A 27857-nucleotide genomic window follows, 5' to 3' on the forward strand; every position below is an offset into this window, starting at 1 on the left:
AAAACGTTTATTGTATGAACAAAATACGGTCTGTCTATATGTGTGAGCATCAAGGCATCAATGCAGGACGGGGTTTGCATCCAGGCGGAGTAAACGTCACTTGAGGTTGAGCAGGATGGAGCTGAGGTTGAGGCAGAGGAAGCTGCGGGCGGGGTCCGCCGTGCGCCTCAGATCCTGCAGCTGGACGTGGAGGGATGAGGTCTCAAACAGTCGGCGGTTCTTTCTAAATAAAGGAAAAAAAAAAAGAATAAAATAAGAAGGCAAGCATCAGCCCCTGTTAATCCACAACAAATAAATCATACAACATCTGCAAGATATTGCCAAGAGTCATTTGCACCTTTACAGCCATTACGTTGGAATTTCTTTTCAATCGCCACGGTTACTGTTCGAGTTGATGTTGACGTGCGAGCGGTATTTATTGCAATTTGATTGCTTGGCGGCGTCACTGCTTCTCAGTTTCTATAACGTGTTGGTCTTGGGGGGGAAAAAAAATTGGAAACACTGACTGACTTGACTTCTGAGTGAAAAATGACTCAACTCTTCCATGGTTCAAGATTGGAGTGCGTTTTAAAATGGAATTGAGACATTTTGCGAATCCTATAATTGCAGAATCACAAATGCTATCAAAAGATTTTGATAATGCGATTGCACCGAATCAAGGGCCCAGAGAGAAACTCACACTTTGTTCTCAGCCGTCTTACCTGATGGTGGAAAGTTTTTGGAGGAGGATGGAGAGCTTCTCCAGGGAAGGGAGCTCGAGGCGGGGACTTTTAATGAGCTGGGAGATGGTGCAGAAGAAGTCAGCGCAGCTACAAGCCTCCAAGAAAGCAGCCAGGAAGCCTTCAAGCACACACATCTAAACTATGAATGCCAGACAGCACAAATTTCACAGTCTTTATCAACTTTGGATAGTGTTCACTCTGGTGTCATCTTGCGACCGGCCAGGTGGTAGCCATCACTCGTCCAACTATTCCCACACATGCATACACTATACAGTCACCTCCTCCATCCCCTACTCCTGCAGCCCACTCAGCTCTACTGAACATAACTGGTATGCCTTCCACTACAAACTATACAGGCATTCCTGTTAGGGGCATTGCTATATATTGAGACAACGTTCAAAACTAACTGTAGCTGCTTCATATCTAATTACGGTTCCCCTACAGTCCCATACCACCTCCCCCTTATTGCATACATCTGAGCCTAACCCAGCCTCCTTATTTAATCCACATACTTTTTTTTTTCTTTCTTTTAAATGGTCTGGGTCTAATTCATCTGAATAGAAGTCCAAAACATCCAAAATTGGCTCATCTCAAGATTTTGGTCGACAGAAATGCAAGAGTAGGTGGGGTGGCCATTCTTATTAAATCATGTCTTTTGGCTACAGTTCTTCATTATTATTTTTCAACCTGTGCTGTCAGCATGCTGGCCATACAACACAGAGTATTTGTTTGCCATTGCATCCAGGACAGAGTTAGTCTGCAAGTGGAGTTCAAGTTCTCAACCTGCAATGCAACTCTTTATTAATTCTTAAATCATCAAGAACTGCTGCAATAACTCTGTCCTGTGGACGACCTGTAGGATGACAAGAGCACAGTTTTTGGTTATAGAGAACCACCACCAACCCCCCTCTTTGGAGAACTATTTATCATGTTTGAGTCTATAAACAACTGATCACTACTCTAAGAGGGGGAGAATCACCACCGGTGAGACAAATAAACATAGAAACAAACAACATTTACACAAAAACAAACATTGGATGACAACATGTATTGAAAAACAGTGAATTAGGTCCAGGAAAACTGGAACTACAACTGGTCACATGGCCTCTTCCTTCCTGTGTCTGAGGGAGGAAAGGAGAGGAATGCAACCGGGAGGGTGCTGGGGTGCACTCCAAGCAAATGTGGTGGTGTGTGTGTGTGTGTGTGTGTAAAAGGTGTCCACCGGTGAGTGTACAGGACTTACCCCAATTGGTTCTGGTGTATAAGGTCGGTATTATGTTGTGGTGCCCCACGCCTGGCGCCGAGGAGCATAAACCAGTCTCATGGAGCACGAGGAGACCCCGCACTCAAGGGGAGCACACATACAACCAACCCCCAAGTGCAGGCACAAGACGCGGCCGCAGGCATAGAACCCGGGCCTGCAATCCGTGCCTTGCGCTGCGGCCCGGGTTCTGTGCCTGCGGCTGCGTCAGGCCCCGGGCCGACAGACCGACACCCGGCCCGAACCGCCCGCGAGCCGGCGGGACTCCCATGCCATACATCAGTCAGGAAAGCTAAATCTGATTATTATTTAAAATAGCATCTTTAGTTGTTATTGAAATCCAGCCAAATTCTGGAAGGTAGTGAATTCAACTAACAATAAAGATGCATCCCCTGCCCACACATGTAAACTCTGGTCAGTGTGTAATATCTGATCAATATATAAAATACTGACAGTATATGCACAGCTTTTAACAGACATTTTGCTGCAGCTGGTCACCTTTTTCAAAAAGGGAGCACGGGATCTGGTAAATATATGAGTAATGCAGAAATGGATGTCTCTGTACATACTGTGTACGGGGATGGTAGCTCAGGCGGTAGAGCTGGTGGTCTAGTGATCTAAAGGTTGCTGGTTTGATCCCAGGCTCCTCCTGCTAGCATGCTGTAGTGTCCTTGAGCAAGACACTTAACCCCTAATTGCTCCTAATGGCTGCGTCCGTCGGTGTTTGAACAATTGTAAGTCGCTTTGGATAAAAGCGTCTGCTAAATGTAATGTAATACTGTAAGTGCTGTCCCTCAGTTTGCCCACAATCTTCTCACTCCTAATGTAGTTACTGGAGAACTTCTGCCATTGAAAGCAAGAAGAGAAGACAGTCTGGACCCTTGCTTTCTGCCTTGATGATTTCAGTATAACATATTTTTCATTCATTTCATCAGGTATAGTTCCCAAAATGTGGAAAGTTGCTCATGTTACTCCATTGCATAAAGGAGATAATAGATATCTTAAAAACTATCCCATTATAACTGTCCCATCTCTAAATTGTCCTGTCTAAAAAAATTGAATCAATAGTAATTAATCAACTCAAAACTGCTCTAGCTTGGTATTCTGTGTTGAGCTCTCACTGCTCTGGTTTCAGGGCTATCCACAGCACCATCTCTGCAACATCTTTAATTTTAAATGATATTATGACAGTAGTGGCACAGTTCTTGCACTGCTGCCTCACAGCAAGAAGGTCCTGGGTTTGATTCCTGCCCCGGGCGCTCTTGGCACTGCGCTCCGGTGGGTTATCTCCCGATTAGGGGCTTTTCTGTGTGGAGTTTGCATGTTCTCCCCGTGCTCAGATGGGTCTCCAACATAAAAAAGGACCCCAATTAAAAACAAGCAGAACACTTTCCTGTCCTGTCCCTAACCATGACAATGATCCACCACCTGGAATTGGTCCCCGGGTGCTGACATAGCGAAATCTACCCACTATCCCTGGGCATCGGGTGGAGGAGGAGGGACAGCTGGGATGGGAGAAATGGAGAGGCTGAATTTCTCCAGCCACCACTCCCTGCGTGTTAGGGTCATGACCTCTCTGCATATTTGTGTCGAGTGCAGTGCATCTGTGAGACGAGTAATAAATGATTCTTGACCCATCAAAAGCCTTTGATACAGTTGATCATCCCCTGCTCTTACACAGACTGTTATGTACAGATACTCCTCACTTAACAACCTACCTGTTTAATGACCATTCAGACTTACGACCAGCTCTCTGACCAGTTGGTATTATATGCTGCGTACAATACTGCGGCGCCTCAGCATCAAGCATCTCATCACGCATCACTGTTCTCAGTCTCAGCCTCGTTCCCGCAGTCTGTCAGTATTCACTACACTAGCATTTGCAATGGCCACGCCCCCTTACCGTGAAATAACACGGGTCCTCGAATATCAACCAATTAGCTTAACGACCTGGTCCTAGGAACGGAACTCGGTTGTTAAGTGAGGAGTACCTGTATTGGCTGTGACCCTAATGCATATCGATGGTTCCAAAACTGATAGACAGCAGTGTGTGAAAACGGGTAATGTTCAAACTGCATTTTTATCTATAACAAAAGGAGTCACTCAAGGTTTGATTTTACGACTGAACCTTTTCACAATTTATATCAATGATACCGTCTATCTGTATGCAGATAGACAGTATCTTATATTGTTGGTCTGACTCCATACAATTGGCTAATGACTATCTGAAACTTTCCTTTAATGTTCTTCAAGAGGCACTTATCGATCTCAAAAATGTGTTATATGCTGAAAAGAAATAAAAATGCTTTCACAAAAGCTAAGGAAATTGATTATAGCAAATGTCAGATTAGCACTTTATTTGGTACAGCCATTGAAAGAGTCCCACACCATAAATATTGAGGCATCTGTATTGATGATACTCACATTTAAAGTTAATTTATAAACTGATTGAAAAGCTGCGGCCGAAACTTGGCTTTCTTTATCGAAATAGAACCTGCTTTCCCATGTTTAATAGAAAAATTGTTGAAACTATTACTTTCTGTCTTGGATCAAGGTGACGTAATATATAGACATGCTGCTGTTACCACCCATAAGCTCTTAGACCCTATATATCACTCTGCTCTTTCATTTATTACTGGTGGTTCCTACAGTACCCATCATTGTACCCTCTATAAAAAAGTTAGCCGGCCCTCTCTCTTTGCGAGATGAGATCAACATTGGTATATGTTCATTCACAAAGCGCTCCTCAAAAATATACCAATTGACATTATTTCACTATTACACCTCAGGTCTGAACTCGGAAAGACTGCTTTTAAATATTGTGCTCCCAACTCGTGGAATAACCAACAACGCACTTTAAATATTGAATCCTTGATGCCATTGGGACATTTTAAAAATATGTTTACAAATCTCATTGTCTTAGAATGTAATTATTTTAACCAGGAATTGTTTTAACCAATGTTGTTTGTATTCTTATGGTCTTCTTCACTTATTTTATTTTTGTCATTTGTGGGTTTTTTTCTGCATAATGTGAATTGGCATCATTGAAAATGAGGGTTCACCCCTCGGTGTATCCCTGAGAGCTAAATAAACATGAAATGACAATGAAAAATTCCGCAAAGAGGGTGGGATATCAGTTGGTAAACTGCATAAAATCTGTGATCAAAGAGTATCGACCCAGTTCCCGCAAATGTATACCAAACACACACACCCACAAATAATGACCTTGCAGTAAGGGATCAGGGACACAGATGCTTCCATCCTGTTGCTGTTGCAAGATCGACTTCTTTAAAAAAACAATCTTGATCTCATGCAAAACACACAAGCAGATGGAGTAAAGAAAAGCATCGATCAAGACAGATTGCAGCTGCATACATTTTTCTTTTTAGATCAATATTAGAAAATGTGGAACCTTCTGAAGTCCCTCAGAAAATAGAGTTGGCTCTTTATTAAGATAAACTTTTTTTTTTCTGCTAAAGTCACATTCCTGCTTAAACAAGACCTCCTAAAATTAACTCTCTAATGACTTGGACTGCAGCCGGCATTGGCTGGTGGCTATAAGATTTGAGTGGCAGCCGGCTGGCTGGCACGAATCATCAACAGATGTTAACTGGACAATATTCTTTTGGTGGATAGGATAGGGCCATTTTCAAAGGCTGTATGGTGATGGAACCAACATTTGAATACCTGCTCAAAGCACAGCCCCGCTAAACACTTTTATATTGTGAAATGGGCGAAAACCATGCATTTTATTCAGTTTCATCGCCTCAAGTTACAAAAAAAATAGCTAACCTATCCTTTCAATTTGGCTTTGTCTTCAATCATACAGTAATTTGTTCTAGGCAAAAATACGATTTGCTTTGGTGCAGTTACACAACAACAACAAACAGTTGCATCTCATGGCCTGAGGGGACTCGGCAATCAGGCAAGTTTTCTTATTTACAGGCTTCGCCAGATTAAATTACGCCACGGAACCCTCATTCCCAGGCAATCTAGCTTTTTGGTCGTGTGAAATAATAATAACCAAATACCATGATCAGGTTTGGTTAGTCACATTGCACTGCTGCCTCACAGCAAGAAGGTCCTGGGTTCGCTGTTGGCAGTGCGCTTCGGTGGGTTATCTCCCAAATAGGAGCCTTTCTGTGTGGAGTTTGCATGTTCTCCGCGTGTTCACATGGGGAGAAAAAATCAGTAAGGCCCCCCACCAAAAACATGCACACATCATCGGCTGACCAGCGATGGACGTATGGTACCAGGGCCCCGGGCTTGCAACGAATACTGCCCACTGCTTCTGGCTGCCTCGGAAGGCTGCCTCGGAAGGATAAGTCAGGATGGGTTAAATGCAGAAGACTCATTTCACCGGCCACCATCCAAAGCATGTGCATGTGTTGTAGTGTCGTGTGACAAATAAAGATTCTTCTGCCTTTTCCAATGTGCCAGCGTATAAACATTACCTTCCCTGCTTTTCAAGGTTAATTGAGCAGTCTTGCATATAGAATTTTATCAACACATTTTATAATTTTCCATCCTTCTGGGGACCTAATGATTATGCTACCAAACAATCTTGTCCCATGTTATTGACCTGTAGGAGAATCCACTGCAACAAAGGTCAATAATGCTTGATAGATGCAGTTATTGCTCTTGTGACTGGCTTCCAGTTTATACCTTACCTCACCATCATGGGAAAAGCAGCTCTGGGACCAGCAAAGTAGAAAAAAGGTCCTTGACCCAATGAGCTTCTGTCATAACTTGTGAGTTGGGGAGATATATATATACATATATATATATGGGGCAATAGCTGAGGAGGTAGACCAGGTTTTTCCTGGAGCCCCATTTTAGATTCCTCGCGAGACGTCAAACTGTCTGGGTCAGTGTTGGCCGATCCTCGTGCAAGATGATTTAGCGGCTATCACACACACACACACACACACACACACACACACACACACACACACACACACACACACACACACACACACACACACACACACACACACACACACACACACACACACACACACACACACACAAACCAGTGAGGCCCCTCGTGAATGGTGGACAAATTAGGTATGCAGTATGAAGCTGCAGAAGACAGTTAACAGAACCACTGTACCACCAGACCCTGGTCACTGCCAGCACAATATGTTTCTAACCTGGGCAGGCCATATGTCTGGTTGGCTGTATATAATCCATGACTGCGGCATGATGGTGCAGGGAGTAATGTATGGACGTCTCATATGGCCAGATATGAGGGAACTGTTGACCTTCAAGTGTGAACCTAGGACCCTCCTGGTCTTTTCTTGCATTCTCCCTTCATTACTGCTCTTTAAAAACAAAGTCAAAAGCAAGTTGTCAGAGAAATATTGTTCCCTAGACATCCATACTGTGCATCACACACACACACACACACACACACACACACACACACACACACACACACACACACACACACACACACACACACACACACACACACACACACACACACACACACACACACACACACACACACACACACACACCTGCATCAGCTTATGCACCCTTAAAATGACACGGCTCGTAACCCTGTAAAAGCCTCTGCCCCACGTCACAACACATTGCAGCCACTCTCATTGCTTCAGACCATCTGGCCACCGATGAAACCCCCAGGTGGGGTATCCGAGTGGAGGGGGTTCTAAAAACTGTGAACTTGCAAGTCCTCGGCGTGTGGACCTGTGCGGATATGAGTGGATCCGCCAGCTCCACCCCAACCTGGTGATTGATGCTAGTTTGGACACGCCGTCACTTTCTACATGTGGCTTTCATAGGAATCATCTGGTAGGAGGTGCTGGCATAAATCAAGGTAAATAGTGATGGCCAAGATAGCCCATAAATCCCAGCCACAGCTTTTTATAAAAAAAAAAAAAAAAAAATGGAACCCGAATGATCCTGCAGGCAATTTTAGCTCACCGGCCTGGCAGTTTTCGAGTAGATAATCTGATTTATCAAAACCTGTACACCTCTCTATTCCCAGAATTTAGGGGTTTCTTGAAAAATGGCAGAATCAAAAAGTATATTTACATGACTTACTTTATAGGAAAGAGAAAATAAGTATACTGTATAACAAGATGACTTTCTCACCATATTCTGAGCAAACAGAATACAGCTTAATCGAGTATTTTCGTGTTCCAGCTCCTCCTTTGTGTTTTATTTTACCTTTATTTAAACAGGGCAGGTTGGTCAGCAACACCCCGTTTCACATTCACACAGTTACACAACATATAGACAACACACATGAAATCCATCGTACAATGTGGCTAAGGTAAAGCAAAAGTTTAAGAACAGTTACAGGGACAAATCGTATTTAACTCTGCAGACTGTTTCAAGTAGAGGGTGCAGGGAACCTAATGCAGTGTGAGTGCTAGGAACCTTCATTATTACCATACATAGAGACCATGAGCCACATTTCTGGGTCAGGTAACAGGAAATGTAACTAGGCAGGGCTCCCAAGATGGCCTCATAAATAAAAACATGCCAGTGGACCCATGGATGAAGCAGGCCAGCCAACCATTGAGTCTTCCACCATTTGTAATGAATCAATTGTATGGAGACAATGAGTCGATGCGTTCATGTATAATGCATCACATCAGTTGAGCAACAAGTAAACAGTGGTATTGTGCTAGACGTGGGGAAGACTGTTACCCTGGATGTTTCTGGGATTGCACAAGTTTGTTGTGTTTGAGATTTATATGAGCAGAGTTGTGATAGGACAAAAAAAAAAAAACACATTCGCCTGCTCATAAAACAAAAGGAACAGAATTCCCTTTGAGCATATTGCAGCTGATTCTTGATAAGCAAACAGCATGAAGACTTTTGGAAGTTTGGGATTTTTCTATCCGATGCAGCAATACCATTCGCTTGACACCAAGTAGGAGTGCCTAGTAGCCACTCTTGGGCAATTGCCACAGCAATACAAATATTGACATTTTCAATGGTGAGATCACCCATTTTGAAGACCCTGCGGCTTTATTAAAATAATAAAACTGGTAAATCATAAAACTACAATAAAAATAGTGTCAGAGGCTTAGGAATCAGAGCCCTTTTATGAGTACAGGTGCTCATAAAAATCCATTCAATATTGCATCCAAAACCAGCATCTGTGTATCCCTTGCTTTGACACTGTGCAACTGATAATTGCAAGATGCGTTTTCAGCATCGAATAGCATTTGCCAACACAAAATAAAACACAAGTGGGTATTAAATGGGACTGTTTGTGTGTGTGTGTGAGAGCGAGAGAGAGAGAGAGAGAGAGAGAGAGAGAGAGACTGACTCACGGGACTGCACAGCCAGCTGCATTAGAATATCTATGGGCGTTTGCAGGCCTCCCCTGCTGGCCTTGAGCAGGTTGAAGAGGACACACACTCCTCCGTAGTGGAGAAACAGCCCGGCACTCTCCTCGCACTTCAGCTCAGAGTGGAGGCTGTCCAGCACCTGGGCCAGCAAGTCAGCTGAGGACGAAGGGGAGAAACACATACTCCATTGCGAAGAAAGTTGAATTCTGAATTCTTTAGTATGTGAGTTAAAGAACGATGGCTTCTTGGAAGTGCTATGTCGTCAAATAGCCACCACACTTCCCATCAGCACGTTGAGGGTTGATGACACTGCAAATAAAATTTTATCTGTGTCTTGCCCTTACAATGCATTTTGGGGTATGTTTACCAACGGTAAACGGTAAACGGTAGCTCAGGAGGTAGAGATGGTCGTCTAGTAATCTAAAGGTTGCTGGTTCGACCCCAGGCTCCTCCTGCTAGCACGCTGTAGTGTCCTTGAACAAGACACTTAACCCCTAATTGCTCCTGATGGCTGCGTCTGTCGGTGTTTGAATAATTGTAAGTCGCTTTGGATAAAAACGTCTGCTAAATGCAATGTAATGTAATGTAATGTAATGTAACATAGAGTGTAGGGTTTGCATACTACGATATTTCAACGCATGTAGTCTGTCATCCTGGTACTTTTCGCATTCAATTTGAGCACATTATGGTTTTGGAAGTACTAAACACTAATTAGGTGTACTAAATAGTATCCTAGTATGCCATTTTGTCCATTTCGCCACAAACATAACAATGCTCTTATGCTGTATCTGGTTGAACAATAATAATGTGCTCTAACTCGGATTTAATACATGGAGACTTGGACATGGTTTGAAGGCTGTGAACGCCATGTTTTTGCGGCTGTTGTCCTTGAGCAAGGCATTGCCTTCATTCTTCCATACTGTCCGTCACACCACAAAGTTATCGACTTCCCTCCTCCTTTGTTCTTTTTAGGTTTTCAGGGAACCTATAGGGAATCTCCATCCCAGTTTTACTATTCCCTAAATCAAGCAGTTCTGCTTTGTACAACTCACAACCAGATCCTTCTTTTGTGGTTTTTTTACTATTATTATATTTTTTTTAACCTGTCGGATCCAAAACCCCTGTCTAAGATGATCTGAAGAACATGTTTCCGAGAAACTGATCTTCAAAAAGATTAAACTGTTTTCAATCATACCTGACATAGGATGAAAAGAGTTTCTTTAACTTTACTGCAAGAGTTCGTTTGGCTACTTTTGTCTATTGAGATGGTCTTCATTAAGTTTAGAGACACTCTCATATGAAGACTGTGGAGACATCCAGCCGTTATACTCATCCCAGTTTTCTGTCAGTCCGGAGCGAACCTGGCAAGTTGACTGACGAATAGAGCATTTCAATGACGACGTATTGACGAGTCCTCTGGGCCCACCGGGCAGATGTAGGGGGGCCTTCATCAATGGAGAGCTTCATGGGATATGTCAGAATGGGTAGGCTATAATCAGAACCTGCTCCAAGATTAATGGGGAGTGAGGCCAAACTTGGATCAAACAACAAAAAATAAAAAATAAAAACGCACCCTTTCTTTTAACTCATTTGTGTCAAGAAAACTCTGCTGGCGCTGGATAATCTAGCTAAACCACGTACAGACGTTTCCTGTTCAGTGCATTCCAATCAGCTGTGATGGATGACATGTGGATGCCAGGTCAGTTCAATCCACCACAACTCAGAAGTCTTTGCCCCCGTCCTGCCGCTCTACTAATTAGCAGAACGCATTGGAAGTGACATGGAAATGGTCATTTCCTTGTTGGACTTGCAATGAGATAATGTGGGATGTAACCTGTGAGATAATGCTCCTTGCAGACAGCTGTTTTGCAACAGGGTTTCAACCATCTCCCATTGTCACGGTTACAAAATGTTACAGCTATAACACTTATTACGCTCAGATAAGGTGATGGCATGCCAAGTCACATTTGGTCTTGTTTTAATAAACAAACAGAAAGATAGTTGTATCAATAATGTATGTTATTTCAGTGATGGATCAGTAGTGTGTGTATGAATACAATACACTGCAACAATAAAGGTCAGTGGCTTCATTGTTGCAGTGTATTGGTCAGTGTAGCCTGAAGAAACTCTCCAAATTACTAGATGATTAGTGGTCATCTTGTTAGTTTCTTTCAAGATGGTGGGCTTTTACAGCTGCCCCTCTATTGATATGTTTCTGTTTGCGTTCACACAGTTGACAATGTGAACATGTGTAAAACAGATCAACTCAACAGGCGACTTGTTGCAATTAAAGACTATTTAACTACTGTCTCATCTGCGATAAGAAACAAGTTAATAGAAATCGCCCCATCCCATGGTTCAGGTGTCTCCCGTTTGTGAAAGATTCTGGTGTCCCAATGAACTATATCAGTGTGATTCAGCTTCCCCCCCCCCACCTTATTGAAAACCTATCAAATCATGACCCCCCCCCCAAAAAAAAAAACCCCAAAACATTGCAAAGATGCACCAAACCTCAAAACATTACATCACGGGGACTTCAATCATAAGCTGCTTTCACACATGTAGCAAATGTGTTAGCAATGTCGGGACCTGATTATCCGGACATTGTCCGGATTTAACCTTTCACACATGTAGCAAAAAAACAGATTATCTGTCAGACGGTTTACACCACGAGGAAACTCCAGCGTTGGTTTAGACAAGGGGCGTAAAGACGCGTGGAAAGTATGCAGGAGGCAGCACGTGACACAATGACGCTGCAGAGTTTTACAGCACACCCAATGGCGGACGAGGCATAGGCATTTGTGCGTGTATAGAACGTAATTTAATGTTGTACATGCTGTCTCCCGATACCCAAAATGCAGAATTTATTATTTACTAGTAAAGTATTTCAACAAACCATTCAGTTTTTATTAAATGAAGTCCCATAGCAACAGGGAGACGTGTGTATCCACTGTTCTGACAGTGTAGACGCACAGGTTTCTTTTGAAACGGGAAAGTCCCTTAACTCAGGTGTGTTTAAAAATGTTGTTTCATACATGTAGGAAACAAACCAAACTAAATAGATCTAAAATAAAAAGACAGGCACGGGAACCTGCGTTCACCGCTGTCTGGAGGAGAAAAAAAAAAAAAATTCCACTGCAATTCTCTGAGTTAGGTTTACGTTTTTAATTTTCCATACAAGTAAGAAACTCAGGAAACAGAATAAATCAAAATCTTTCTCTATGAGATTATATTGCTCCGCTGTGCTGCTCCGTTTGCCCAGAGAAGCAAAATGTCTAGAACCAGAGCCATGTGCCTTTTCTTTTTTTTGAGCACCGGCCCCTTTTAAAGTTTCTGTACGGGACAGTAAAGGGGAAGTGAGATCCAGAGTAGTTTCTCAACAGCGCTCAGTCATCAACGTTAATGCAAATGGACGATTTAATCGTAAATCGGCCCAAGTCTATGCAACAGCTACGCTCCGTGCATGAAGGCAAATAACTGGCGCATGATAGAGACATCATCAATACGCGACACGCCCCCTCGCTCGCTGTGAATAATCCGGACAATCACCTGCTCTGTTCACACATGGGCCAATCGGACATTACCCAGACTTTGTACGAGGGTGCTGGGTGGGTAAAGTCCGAGTCAAATGATTCGGACATTTGCGTTCACACATTCAACTCATCCAGGTAAAGTTTGGATAATTTCAGGTTTACAGTGCATGTGTGAAAGCAGCAATAGTGTTGCATTGACACAAACATCTGGACAATGCAAATTGCAAACCAGCACCCGTATGAACGGCCCTCGTCGACACACCCATTCTGCTGCATGTACCTTTTGTGACGGTGCGCAGGGTGATGAGGGCGGAGAGGATGCGTGTGTGTGGGCAGGGGCTGTGATACAGCGGGCTGCCCCTGGGGGTCCCCCTGCCACGGGACCCGGGAAGACAGCTGGAGTTGTCAGAGTGTGAAAGCGGAGGCTGAGCTGGGCTCTTGGACACCTCTGCTCCTATACGCCGCAGGATGGAGGACAGCGAAACACGCTGTAAAGAAATACAAAACACGGGAAACATTTGTGGCGATAAACTTTTACGAGGCAGAAAACAGAAGAGGCATGCGGCATTGGAGAATAGAAGTGTACGCAAGACCATTTGGAAAGTCAAAAAATATTTTATTTGCAGAGCCCTTCTATAAATGAATAAATAGGCTTGATAAAACAGTGCGGTGAATAATAAACCTCAACAGGAGATTTTTCTAAACATATGGAGATTGCGGCTTCTCCGACCCTCCGTTTTCCGGCTCTATTCCTATCCCTCTCAAATAGTCTCCATTTGCTCCGCGGGGACCCCGGAGTTTGTATTCATCCCCCTCCGTTTATGTGTTCTGGCTTGATGCTGAAGGGTTTACCCCCAACCCCCACCATTTCTGCTTTTTTTATGGGGTCTTTCTTAAAAGTTGCTGCTATAACTGACTATGTGACTCCAGTTGAACTTCAAGCAAGTCAGCCCTGCCAATAAACTGCCTGAAGAAAGGGACCCCATGGGGCAGGGCCCGCTGAGGAAGGCCTACGGTCGGGGGTTCAGCAGCTGGGGGTCTTGGTCAGCACGGTGTCACAGCAGCTTGCTCTTGCCTCACAGCTCCAGAGACCTGGATACAAATCTTGTCTCGTCTCGCGAGCTGTCGGTGCGAGGTGTGTATGTTCTCCCTGTGATGCCTCTCTCCTCCTAAGACTCGCGAGTTCAGCTCATTGGAGACAATACCTATGGCCCATAGGTGTGACTGCTGTGCAAGTGAACGTGTGGGACCTTGTGATGGACTGCCGTCACATTCAGGGGGTCTCCCTTCCTTATACCCTTACCCACCCAGGAAAAGTGAGGAAAGAAAATGGATGGATGTGGCTAGCGGCTAGCTACTTAGGCCACAAAGCCAGCTGCTATATTGGAGCACGCACCAAACCACCACACATGTACAGGCACATGCACACACAAACTCTTTGTGTGTCAAGGAATCAAAGCACAGTCACCAGGCACCATGTGTCTCAACCACAGAAGCCAGGTCTGACTGTTTTGATACATGGATTCTGTCAAAGCAACAAGCAGAGGACCCGTATGATACTGCTTCATGTCTGAAGGCAAAATTAAGCTACGCAGGCAAATCGAGGACTGGGGCCTTATTTACAGACATACCCACTCCCCGACGGACTGTACTCTTTTTTTTTTTGACATTATAAATTGGGGTAGTAAGTAAACAATGTAAATTGTGAAATATCTGACCTTGCCAAAGACAAAATAAGATAAAAAGAAAAATTCTCAATGGCTCCTCGATGGGTTCTATCATCTTGTGCTGCGCTAGAGGTGGCCGTGTTGGTCCCAATGTTTGGCCTTGTGTGCTACTTTACCTGCGTGCTGGTCTCTATGTGTCTCAGGGCCTGGTAGATAAGGCGTAGGACGTGGAGTATCACTTGAGGCTCTGATGAAGGGGTCTGGTGGAGCTGCTCTGCCAACAGTGGCAGAGCCTGGTTACCGGGCATGAGGATAAAGGTTCTGTTATTGGTTATACAAAAATACCTCACACTCGTCCAATGCTGATATCGCAAAATTCACACATTTCTATCAAAATCCAACTTAACAGGCATGACTGTTTATCCCCCTTGTGCGGGGCGTGGGTGAGCATGGGGGTCTTGCCGGCCCGCCCATACGGCGGGTGGGGTGTCGGCCTGTCACCATGGGTCCGTGCCTTGCGCCCTTGGCCCGGGTTCTGTGCCGGCGGCTGCGTCTTGTGCCTGCGCCCGGGGGTTGGGGTATGTGTCTGCCCCTGGGGCGCAGGGCCTCCTCGTGCTCCTTGGGACTTGGTCATGCTCCTCGGGCTGGGCACGGGAGTTGCACCACGGCCCTCTTGGCTTCTCTGGAGGCCCGGGGGTCTTCCGTGGCCGCAGGGCCGGGTACCCGGGGATCTCCTGCAGCCGAGGGTTGTCCACGGGGCCGTGGAGTTCGGGGGGCTTCGGGGCCCCTTGCGCTGCCTAGAGGCGCCGCAACATAATACCGCCCTTCTACACCAGTACCAATGGGGATAAGTCATGTACACTCACCGGTGGACATCCTACACACACACACACACGCACACATGCACTCACGCACCCCTGCTTGGAGTGCACCCCAGCAACCGGGGGTGCTTTCCCCTCCTTTCCTCCCTTATTTACTGCCATAACTTTGACAGGAAGAGGCCACAGGACCAGTTGTAGTTCCAGTTTTCCTGGACCTAACTGGACCTAAATTCAGTTTTTCAATAAATGTTGTCATCCAATGTTCATGTTTTTGTGTAACCCCTCTTGGAGTAGTGATCAGTTGTTAGAGATCCAAACATGATGAAGAGTTCTCCAAAGAGGGGGGTTGGTGGTGGCTCTCCATAACCAAAACTGTGCTCTTGTCATTCTACAGGGCATTCACAGGACAGAGTTATTGCAGCAGTTCTTGATGATTTAAGAATGAATAAAGAGTTGCATTGCAGGTGGAGAACTTGAACTCCACTTGCAGACTTACTCTGTCCTGGATGCAAATGGCATACAAATACTCTGTGTTGTATGGCCAGCATGCGGACAGCACAGGTTAAATAAAAAAAAAGGCATGACTATTTATTAACTTCAAAACATAATTGGACGTACAATAAGGATGTTACAAGTTGTTATAAGACTACCAGTGAATCCGGGAACATCTGTAAGCCACTGCACTACTGTACTTGATTAATGTACATAATTATGTCAGCAGCTGTTACCTTTTATGTTCAAAATGGAATATTTTTTATTGCTTTTTTTTTTTAACCTGTGCTGTCAGCATGCTTGGCATACAGAGTATTTATATGTCATTGCACTTCTCAACCTGCAATTCCATTCTTTAATCAAGAACTGTTGCAATATGGTTGGCCTGTGGAAGACCTGTGGGATGACAAGAGCACAGTCTTTTTTTTATACAAGACCGCCACCAATCCCCCTCTTTGGAGAAAAATGTCACCATGTTATTGGTCTATAAACAATTAAATCATTACTTCCCCAAGAGGGCAGAATCACCAGACAAATAAACATTGTAACAAACAACATGTACCTGGAAAAAAAAACATAGAAACATCAGATGACAACATGTATTACCCCAATATAATTAAGTCCAGGAAAATTGGAACAGCACTTCGGCACGTGGCCTCTTCCTGTGATAGCTATGTGTAATCAGGAAGGTGTTGGGGGGTGTGCTCGAAGCTAGTACTGGTGGTGTGTGCATTCCTGTTCCTGTGAAGAGTCGATCTGTATATGTGTGTGTGTGTGTGTGTGATGTGTCCACCAGTGAGTGCACAGGATTTGTCCCAATTAGTTCTTGTGTATGAGGTCAGTATTATATCTTGGCCTCCAAGCAGCAGAAAAGGCCCCGCAGCCACCCCTGAGTCCCGCAGCCATATAGACACTCCATGACCGCAGCAAAGGCTCCAAGCACCCTGCCATGCAGCCACAGAAGACCACCCAGCCCTCAGAGAAGGAGAGAGCCCATGGAGAAACACCCACCACCCACGCATGGCCTCAAGGAGCATAAACCCATATGTCCCAGATAGCGCGAGGGGACCCTGCACCCCTGAAGCGTACACACAACTCACCCCCAAGTGCAGGCATAAGACACACTCGCAAGTGCAGAACCCGGGCCGCGATACCGCAACCGGCTAGATGCCCCGAGAAGCATAGAGCGCCCACCCACGTAGCCGACTGCACATGGCCCCCCGCTCCCGCCAACGGCCGCAGACAGCCAGATATGTGGCCCCTCCACCACTGCCAGCCGCCGAAACACTCGCCGCAGAGAAGCCACGCAGCGAGAGCAAGGCAGACCCCGCACCGCAATCCACACTCTTGATGGCGAGCAGCTTCTAAGGCAGGGGTTCCCAACCACCGGGCCACAAGGAATTTTCCAACGGCGGTGAGAAGGTGCCCTATTTGGCCTGTGCTTTTTTTTTTTTGCAAAACCTGATCAGAGTGATCTTGTATCGAAAAAAAGCGAGCTAAAACAAATGAACTGTTTTTATTACAGATTTTTTTATCTAATAGCTATTTATCAATTATTTTTTTCCCTTCCCGTATTGTCCACTGATTAAGAGTTGCTGGCGGCCACAGTGTGGGTCGGTAGGCCTCGCTTTGCTCGTCGGTCCCGAAATCGGGGGCGGAATTCCAAGTTTATTCTGAAAACACAGGGGTATTCTTTTTTTGCATGACCCTAACAATACTCTTTGATTGTAGATGTTAATGTATTTATTTTCCTCCGTGCATAACCACATCCCCACATCAACCCACCAGCGCCCTGTCACCGTGGAAACCCCAGTCCTCAATGTGTGCTGTCGGTAAATGCAGAATATTTTTTATTTACAAAACTGAAATTTACTCATCTTATTCCCCCTGTCCCCTAATTTAAAAGTAATGCTGATTTAGACCAATGGGCATTTTTTTCGATTTGCCCAAGGCCAGACTAAAAAAAAAGTAATTTTATAAAAAATAAAAATAATACCTTGACGAATCTGTCGATGAGCATGACTTCCTCGGGCAGGCCTTTGTCCAGAACCCCCACTTTGTCCCCTGCAACTTGAGGGAAAGTCAGTCCATCAAGTACCCACTCCAATAGCAAGGACAAGAGCCCCAGGTGGGGTGGACTCAAATTCACCTGAGGGCAGATTTAGGGATATGAAACTATGGTTACATTTATAGTTTGTATGGGACTTGTGTCCCCAATCTCATCAAGCAGACACTTTTCAGATTGCAGGCCACAAATCAGAGTGTTGGGGCAGTCTTTCCCAAAGCATGGTACGAGCGTCCTCTAGTGGTCATTGGAGATATCGGGTTTTATGTACAAAAAAGAATAATAATAAAAAAAATTGGGTATTTCACCCCCTGGATTGAGCCATACTCGACCCGCTGCATTATTTAGAAAAATGATAAGAAATTTAAAAAATAAATCTCATTAAAATACAATAACATTTGAAATGAATTTAAAATCATACACTTCAATAGTCCATTGTCATTTAGAGATGTTTTTTATATTCTTTACTTTGGGGCGAAGACTCTTCAGAGGTAAACGGGGTAAAACGTTTGGGAACCACTGCTCTTAGGGACGTGTTCTGATTGAAATCGAGAAATCACTTGTATGGCTGTTGTGGTCACACAGAATCCAATCTCAGAAATAAAAACAAACAAATGATTAAAATGTTAACAAAGTACAAAAGTGAGTTTAAAAACATAATCGCCCTTCATCACCACCACCATCATCGTCCTCAAAAACAACAGCAGCGTGATTACAACAGCCGTCACGCAAGGGAGGATTAGCGGCGTTAGCTGCCGGAATGTGTGGCTTGTAAATAATGTGCTAATGTTTCCAGGCTGTGTGTGTGTGTCCAAACTAAATGACACGTGCAATGTTTTCCCTACAAACAATTTATGACTAAATGAGGTTGAATAATGTAGCTAATTACACAGAAATGTGGGCTAATTAATGTGACGGCAAATTACGACCAAATGTGCGTTCACAGACGAGAGTCGCAGACGGCCTGGACCCGGTCGTACCTTGTCGCGGGCTTTGCCGGAGACGGCGGTTCTTTCCTGCCCCGGCGCCTTGACAGACTCTGCGCACTTGACGCACACACTGTGACGCACGTTTGGGGCCGCGCTGTATTCCGATTTCCTCTGCGGCAGTGCATAAATAAATGATCCAACGTCAATCGCAATAGTGAAAAACACCCTACACTAGCTGTCAAACAAGCAACAATGAAGCTGTAAGCTTGAGCTTTAAACTTAAGTCCCCAGCCCAATCATAAAGTGCTGTGTGGTTTAACATTTAACTTCAAGGTTAAATGCCGAATCTAGAAACACATACCTCGCCATCATGAGAAAGGCTGAGTAGAGACAAATTAAAAAAAGGACTTGACAAACAAAACACTTTGAACTTTGGAACAGTACATATTTTGTAAAAAAGAAAAAAAAAGGTAAAAAGAAATGGACATTGGGGAGGAAAGTGCCTAGTTTGGCTTTCAAGCCCTGGCCTAGATGTGCTCTGGCTTACTACAAGTAGGCTTGCGTGTGAGGTCACCTGCAAGTTCTCCAATCGAGCCTGTACCCTCTTGTACTGGCTCTCCAACTTGTGGTTCTGGGAACTGATTTCATTCAGCTGCGGATTGAAAAAAAAAATTGACAGTCACATGAGAACGGCTTCATCGGAGTCAGGGTCTTCTCCCATATGATGTAACGTTGTGTTATGTCCAATGTGCCCTTCAATTAGTGTCTGGTTTGCTTTCCGGAGCTGTGATGGGATTCATCAACAGAAAAAAGTGCAAGTATAAGGGAGAAGATGACCAAGGACCATTCTATTAGTAAAGCTTGTATCAGAGCGCCCCCAGGTGGCTAACAGCACCAAGTACCTGGTCTAATCCAAGATTGATGAGAGAGATAAGATAAGATAACCTTTATTAGTCCCACATCGGGGAAATTGACATTGTTCCAGCAGCAAAAGGGGACAGCAGAAAATAGGGAGCATATCAAGGTAAGCACTAAAAACAACATAAAATATATAGAAAAAAAACCCCACCATAAATAGGAACCAGAGTACTAAGTGTATTGCACATATCTTGACACATTCCACATCAGGGATTGCACTTTCTTACTTTTTTTTTTTAATATAAAAAAAAAAGGCCAACTCCTCACAATTCCACTTCCTGTTTTCTCCCTTCTACTTTTCTCCAAACACAAAACAGAGCTGAGTAGTGGGTGGAGTTATAAAAAGGGGATTTTAGTTCAGTGATCATTTTTATCAGGCTTTTCGAGCAATTCCATGCCTTGACCATGCGACTCCTGGATCACCATCAGTGACAGCTGTTATTGAAACGCAGAAAAATCACGGACCCTTGAAAAAAAACAAAAGGTACAAGACTGTGTACATTGCTCACTAAGGAGGTATGTCCACTGCTACTCCCCCACAAGCATCATGTTAAGAAACATCTAATCCCAGATGTCAGAATTGTCACCGCCAACTATGCGCAAAGGGGTGGCTGGTGTTAAATGGGCTGACAGGGCCCTCTATATTTTGGAGAAAAAGATGAGAAAACAAGTTAAAATAAAACACAAATAAAAATGGAAGTAAAAAGACCGTAGACACATCTCCCAAACAATTTACAGTCTCACTCAGAAGGACAAATAACAAACCCTGGCAAACAAACGTACTACTTACGATGAGATGGAATCGGGATAGTGGGGTTATAGCAAGATCCAATGTTCAAATGTTACTCTGCTGTGTGAGTTACATACAAGACTTTAGATTTTACTTGGTACTTCCATCCATTAGCGCCACCACTGATCATGTGACCTAATGTGATGTGCTGATTGGCTCAATGACGATGAGACGCTGCTTCAGAACTGCAGTGGCACTTTTGAAGACAAACTTGAACTTGTAATGCACTTTCATAGATGACGTCAGCTTTAGAGACAGTTCACTTTGGAACTCTTCACAAGTTTATTTCCATAACATTTCTTCCTTATCCTTAAAATAAATCAGAACATCAGTGACACTACACGGTATCAGTGAATAACAGTACCATTGGATGTCAATGTTTACTATATCTGAGACTTAACTGATAGCCATAGCAACTGCCATGAAACAGCATGGGAAATTTAGTATTTACTCCTATTCAAAATTGAATGAACGTAATTTCTCAGTAAGAAAGAGCATGTTCTAGATTTTGATCGTGTCATCAAATTATCAAGGAGACCAGTGTAATGTGTAGCGTAAGAAAATATTTATCCTTTTAAGAATTTGTTTTTATTGCCTGGCCCACATGACAAGATTTTTCAAATCTTAAAGGGGACCTATTATGCTCCGTTTTACACAAGTTAATATAGATCTCTGAGGTCCCCAAAACATGTTTTTCAAGTTTTTTGCTGAAAATACTACTTAGATTATGCATTCTAACATAGCTCTACTGTATACGGTCCTGTTCCAAAACAGACTGGTTTTTGTGAGAGGAGCTACCCTCCGAGGCTATTCTGAGAGCTAATGGCGTTTGAGCATGGCTTCCGGGTTTTCATTGTATTTACTCCAAAACTATCACAGATTTCCCCTTATCAGCCCACCAAAATGTGTTTCTTAGTTGCTGAATCCTCACTCCCATTAGAGCCCCAAATTTACAAGTTAGTTCCGATTTTCGTTGCCATGCTCCGAGCCTGTGGGAGGCACGGACACCACACCACAACAGACAGGACTCTTTGATGCAGGGATTTTTTGTTTCATGGCAGAAAATAAAAGAAATAAACACAAACACAATAAAAACACTATTTTTATTGGTTTTGCTTGGAGAAACGCACAGCGGATGGCGCGCTGCAGCCTACAGTCTATGTATTGTGTGTATATATATATATATATATATATATGTATATTTTATTTTATTTTTTAGAAAAAAAAACAGTATAAATACTACCATCGTGTGCAGTTTCTTCACAGACAGTTGGTATTAATTCCTCTTTCTTTTAATATAATTGTTTGTTGAGTTTCTCAGATGGGGAGCGGTTCTAACTACTGTCTCTCAATGTGACGTAGGGGTTGGCTGCAAATGTGAACGGCTTGTTTCAGGACATGTTTTCTGAAATAGACAGCTCACAAAAAACTGAGAGCAACGATTTGCCCAAACAGCACCACGTGCTTAAGAGTAAACAAACATGGTGGAGGACGGACCAGAACTAGCAATGCTATTTTTTACAGAAAATCCAAAAGGAATAAATAAAAAACAATGGAGGAAGTCAAGGAGACGGCATGAACATTTGCCGTCATGGCTGCTGTTGTGTTCATGACTTATTCCGTTTCAGTCAGCTTGGCTCCCAATTGGCTCTTGGTCTTTCCCACGTGACAATTCACAGACCACGTCCTCGGCGGACCTCGGGGTTCCCCCCTCACTACAGGATATCGGATCGTAAATATTGAACATGTTTAGTACTTGTCGTCAAGAGAGACTTCCAAGCAGATAAGGGGAAGTAAAGAACACCCATGACATAATTCACACCACAGGATAATCTGGCACGATAACCTTAAGAACCATCAGAAAAAATCGTGACTTTGCTTTTATCACCAATGAAAACAAATCTTAACAATAAGAACGCAAATAAAATAACAAACCGACTTCTGCACATGGTAACCCGTGGCTAGTGCACGACCAAGAACTGTGTGTGTGTACGTTGACCTGCTTCTTCATGCCGTCGTAGAGTTCCTTGAGAGTGTGGAAGCTGGACTGCAGCCTCCTGTTCTCCCTGTCTCTCTCTCCCAGCACATTCTGCATCTGGCTCAGCTCTTCCTGGTGTTTCTGGGAACAGATGAAGTCACTCACCAGATATGTCTTTACTTAGTTCTATATGTCCATAATGTAAGAGGGAGAAATGGACGGAAATGTGAGATAAGGATGCAGCCGAGGTTTGGTTGAGGGTATGCATCCATCCCACCTCCTGTATGGAGACCCGGTGTGTGTGCACCACCTGGCCCAGACCGGCCGGGGCTTGTTCCCTCAGCTCCAGCCTCCTCTCCCGTTCACGCAGCTCCTTCTTCAACTGCTGTTGGCTCAGGCGCTCTGCCTTCTCAAACACACACACAAAAAACACAGAGTATGACATTATAAACTAAGCACTAATTGAGGGGAGCTCACGGCGCAATATTAGGATTAGTGATCCTCCGGTGACAATTTGATTACTGTACTGTCCTTCCATTTTATTACCTTTTATTTTAGATTCATGTTCATCTTAAACTGATTGAAGCTTGGGCAAGTGTGGCTCATTGACCAGTCAACTCTGCCCTCATTTTGTTTCTTTGGCTCTAACAGATAAACTCTTTTTATTTTTTTCAGTATCATTCAAGGTGTATAAATAACGAATAAGGGGCCTGGGGTAGACGGGCAATTACGGATTGGGCCTTTTACTTGTGTGTATTAGTGCTTACATCCCCAAAATAAATGAACCAATAAGTCCACGATAGCAAGAATAAGAAAAAGAATCAAATAAATAACAAAAAAAACTGCACAAATTACACAACTTCCAGAATGTGAAATTGTTGGTCCAGAGGTGTATGTTTATTGGTTTATTGCCAACATTCTGTTCATCGTTTACATTTTTAGGTTTATTTTTTCGATAGTTTTTTGTCTGTTTTGAGGCTTATATTTAATGTTTATCATTAGGTTGATTGTACATTACCAATTTCTTATCTTTCGGATCATCTTTCCGGTTCACCGTTAGGTCTCTTTCATTAGTTGTCGTATATGACCACATTTTTTCCTGTTTATCTTTTAGGTCATTTTTATTCTTTCATAGTTTCTCGGTTATATTTGTTCTTTATTACTAAGGTCTAGTGTCCTGTATCTTGCCATATTTGTATTGTGTAGAGTTAACTGTTTTATTGTATGTTAAATTATTTTCCTATATTGCCATTTTCCTTTTAGATTTGTACTCCATTGCCTTATTATTGCCATTGTTTTCTTATGTGAGATGCTATGACACTGCAAATTAAAATATTTAGGTATCATTGCTCAATTGTTCACTGTTGTCAATAATTCAATTCAATTAATTCAAACAATTCTAAAATAAAAACCCAAGCAACAGATTTTATTGGTATAGTAGAAACAACATAATTGAGTGATTTGGATAGTGTGGCATTTTTTATCAGTCAGTCCAGTTTGTCCATTCACCTTGAGCTGCTTGTAGATAGTCATCATCACATGGCAGACATTGTCTGGCGTAGAGGGGTCGCAGTAGCTGGACATTAGCTGCCTGCCCGCATGGTGGCCCACGGCTTCTACTGCTGCTGGACAGGCGTCCGGGGAGCCCGAGCTGCCATTCAGATTGGAGGGCAGCGTTACATCTGTCAAGGGAGCGGGAGGTCAAGGCCAGATTATTAACCATGTCTTGAAGGTAAAATGTAAGATTAAGCCATGTCTGAGGAAGGCAATTTTAATTTCTGGATTAATTTAAATGGGATTAGATTAGTCCTGATTTGGAATTAAACCTGTCTGCAAAACCGCTCCATAGTGTCATGACAGTGCAACAATATTCATAGTAATAAAAGCAAGTCGATCTTTCAACTTTGAAAATGTTTTTTTATCTCAGTTTTGCATGCAGAAGTGTGAGAATCAGCTTGTATCGACTTCCGCTACATACTGTGTAGCCATTCTATTTCCATTTCATGGAAAGAAGAAATGGGAAATAAATTTAGGATTAATGTGACCAGGATAAACATGAACAACTACGAGGGAGGCACCGCCTCCAACAGGCCGAGTACTATTCCCAAGTAATCACTCTTAGGTACTTGCCGATTCAGCGTAATGATACCATTCTCCAAATGTTCAGTTGCAACCGTGAATCCAAGATTTTTTTTCCAGTCATTGTTTGAGCCAATGCTTAGCATAAACAAAATCCAATACAACATGAAACTGACACGAGGGCTGCAGATATTCCTCTATAATCCCATTCAAATTCCTATGCTTTATTATTTTAAATATTTTATTACATTCACATGGCTACTTCCAGCAGGATAATGCACCATGTCACAAAGCTCAAATCATCTCAAACTGGTTTCTTGAACATGACAATGAGTTCACTGTACTCCAATGGCCTCCACAGTCACCAGATCTCAATCCAAAAGAGCACCTTTGGGATGTGGTGGAACGGGAGATTCGCATCATTGATGTGCAGCTGACAAATCTGGAGCAACTGCGTGATGCAATCATGTCAATATGGACCAAAACCTCTGAGAAATCTTTCCAACACCTTGTTAAATCTATGCCACAAAGAATTAAGGCAGTTCTGAAGGCAAAAGGGGGCCCAACCCGGTACGAGCAAGGTGTACTTTATAAAGTGGCCGGTGAGTGTGTGTGTGTGTGTGTGTGTACTAAGGGGTTAGAATGTGTGTGTGTACACACACACACACACACACACACACACACACACACACACACACACACACACACACACACACACACACACACACACACACACACACACACACACACACACACACACACACAGCCTGTACATATGTATATAAATATATATACATATAGTACATTCTTTAAATCAAGATTCATATTTATATCTATCAGTTAAAAAAAGGGTAAAGTAATACTTTATGCTTTATTATAGAGTGAATATGACAAATACTTTTACTCAGTTAGCTAGCCCTTATCTACTTTTACTTAAGTAGAAATGTCAACATGGTACTTTTAGGAGAATAGTTTTATGTGTGCGTATTTGTACTTTAACTTAAATAAAAGCTCTGAATATTTCTTCCGCTGCTATTTAAATACAACTTGGTCAACAGTGACGCACAGAAAATATAAGAATTAGGGTGAAATGGACATTGAAAATCATTTCATTGACCTGGACTATGAGATGGGTTGACCAATAGGGCTGGGACCATTCGGAATTTTGCAAGGTATGTGTTTTGAACATCACTTAACACTACGTTATTCTTTTGTGTAATGATATAAAATATTAAAAGAAATGCACATGATGATGAACATTGAATACACATTGATGAACAAATGAACATTTTCATTCAAAATGTAATTTCGGAAGAGAAGGATAAAGATGAGACAAGACACACACATACGCACCCGTCTCTGTACTCTCTGCCTGGGACTCCTGAAGGGGAGAGACGAGAAGCTCTCTCCTTGTTTGCTCATCACTTCCATGACAATTCAGGCTATTAACTGATCTGAAAAGGAGGGAAAAATGGTTTGGATCGCCCGGCTCCATGAACTCACTCATAAAATACCTATGATATAAGACTTACAGCTCAGAAGGGTTAGTGACGGCCATGTCCAGATCTTGTAAATCTCCGGAATATCCTTTCATCCCTGAACATGGCTGTTTAGACGTCCCGGAATGCACTTCTAAAATGATACACAGTTAGGAATAAAGGGTTAGAAGTGTGGGCGAGTTTGTTATACGTCCTATCTTCCACAGTTGACACGGCACATACAGCTTAACGTGGGACACAATTAACCATATACTGTATACCCTACAGCAAAAAAGTGGACAAATCTCAAATAGGGTGTGAAATGCTGTTCAGGCATTTAATTATATTCTAGTCCTGGTTTGACTACTATAAGTAGAGTCGTTTAATAGCAACACAATAACACCAACCATTTACCAAAATGTGTTTCATTCAAGATCAGCCATGTCCCAGTTATGTCTGTTAAAGCCGGAGAAACCCGGAGATTTTGAACGCGCCATGAAAGTGAGACTTGGCTTTGTAATTTTTCCATATATATGAACATACACAATTCATATATCCATAACATTAGGGTTTGTTATCACCCGAATAACACAAACCAGCTGGTTTAAATAGATGTTAATAATATATGTAAATCCTATAGATATTACTCGTTGCAGTAGAGTTAGGAAGTAAAGGAGGCACGGTACTCGCCTCGCTCTGCTCGCGGCTTTAAATACTTTCGCTTAAGCTCCTCCACTGTATCGTCCAAATCAGCTTCTAGAAATCCGTCCATGACAAAGACTTTCAAGTCCGACCTACTGGGTGTTGGTCGTGCGTCTTCCACTTGTGACTCGCGGAACCGTCGACTTGACATGGGCAAACGCAACGGGGGGCGCCGCTGACGCACGACGGCGGCGCGTCCCCAATCGGCCTGGACGTACGACGCGGGGGGTCGGAAGTCGGCGACTCGGGGCGGAAGCGCCGCGTCCGAGCTGAACGTGTCCTGCTCGGGGGAAAGTGGACGCCGGGTCCGCCGGGCCAGATCGTGAGTCCTACAATCCCGCGGAGAGGGGATAAAAACCCCATCTGAGTGTTTCCGATCGAGGTTAGACGTGTTTCCGACGTAAAAGCCAGACTAACGCAACTCTGGCCACCGTCAACGCGTGCGTCATGACGTGTGGCTGTGACGTCAGGTCAGATTCCAGGTCAAATTCTGGCCGGAGGGCTCTGCCCCAAATTTACGACCTACAAAATACATAGTTAAATGGCCGTTCCTTGGGACTTTCCCAAATAGGTGGTGGCATTATTCGCGTTCAGATATCAGTGCAATGCACCTTTCGCCAAAGGTTGCCAGGTTGGAGTCTTACCTCCCTTTTACCTCCACACGTCAGGGCTATTAATAAGAATACACGTTAATTAAATAGCACTTATCAGAGGTGTGCAGAGTAATACACGGTAAAACTATTCTGATTTCACACAAATATAGACATATGTATATGTAGGAAGGGTAGAGAAGCAATGCTGAGGCAGGAGTCAATTCAGTGTTTACTCGAGTAAACCGCTTTTAATTCAGTAAATATTTTGTGATACCTTAGAATTTGTAATATCGCAGCAACCAGACAAAGAAGAAAACGAAACAATATCAGTGTAATGTAGTGACAAGAAGCCGACAATGTATGAGGAAAATGTAAATTGACATCCTCACACAATGTAGCCCGATCAATTAAAATGTAACATTTGATTTTCCAGATCGCAGACACCCACTAGAAGGAGCTACGCACTGTACCTACTCATCAGAAAAGGTAATATTAGCT

The 27857-nt window shown here is 43.4% G+C and overlaps 1 protein-coding gene across 1 annotated transcript; it reads right to left on the reverse strand.

Annotated features, from left to right (window-relative positions):
- Positions 1-27431, reverse strand: ccdc138 (coiled-coil domain containing 138). The gene is made up of 14 exons (XM_080019662.1): positions 26755-27431; positions 26119-26218; positions 25940-26040; positions 24017-24189; positions 22785-22913; positions 22529-22648; positions 19396-19473; positions 18873-18992; positions 17824-17976; positions 14691-14807; positions 13128-13335; positions 9297-9470; positions 702-840; positions 1-223 (listed from the first exon to the last, which is right to left on the reverse strand). Exons 1-14 carry the CDS (start codon positions 26915-26917, stop codon positions 97-99), a joined length of 1902 nt encoding a protein of 633 aa, XP_079875788.1. The 5' UTR covers positions 26918-27431; the 3' UTR covers positions 1-96.
- Positions 27432-27857: the final 426 nt, after the last annotated feature.

Source organism: Zeus faber, assembly GCF_960531495.2.
Source record: "Zeus faber genome assembly, chromosome: 18".
Taxonomy (NCBI): Eukaryota; Metazoa; Chordata; class Actinopteri; order Zeiformes; family Zeidae; genus Zeus; species Zeus faber.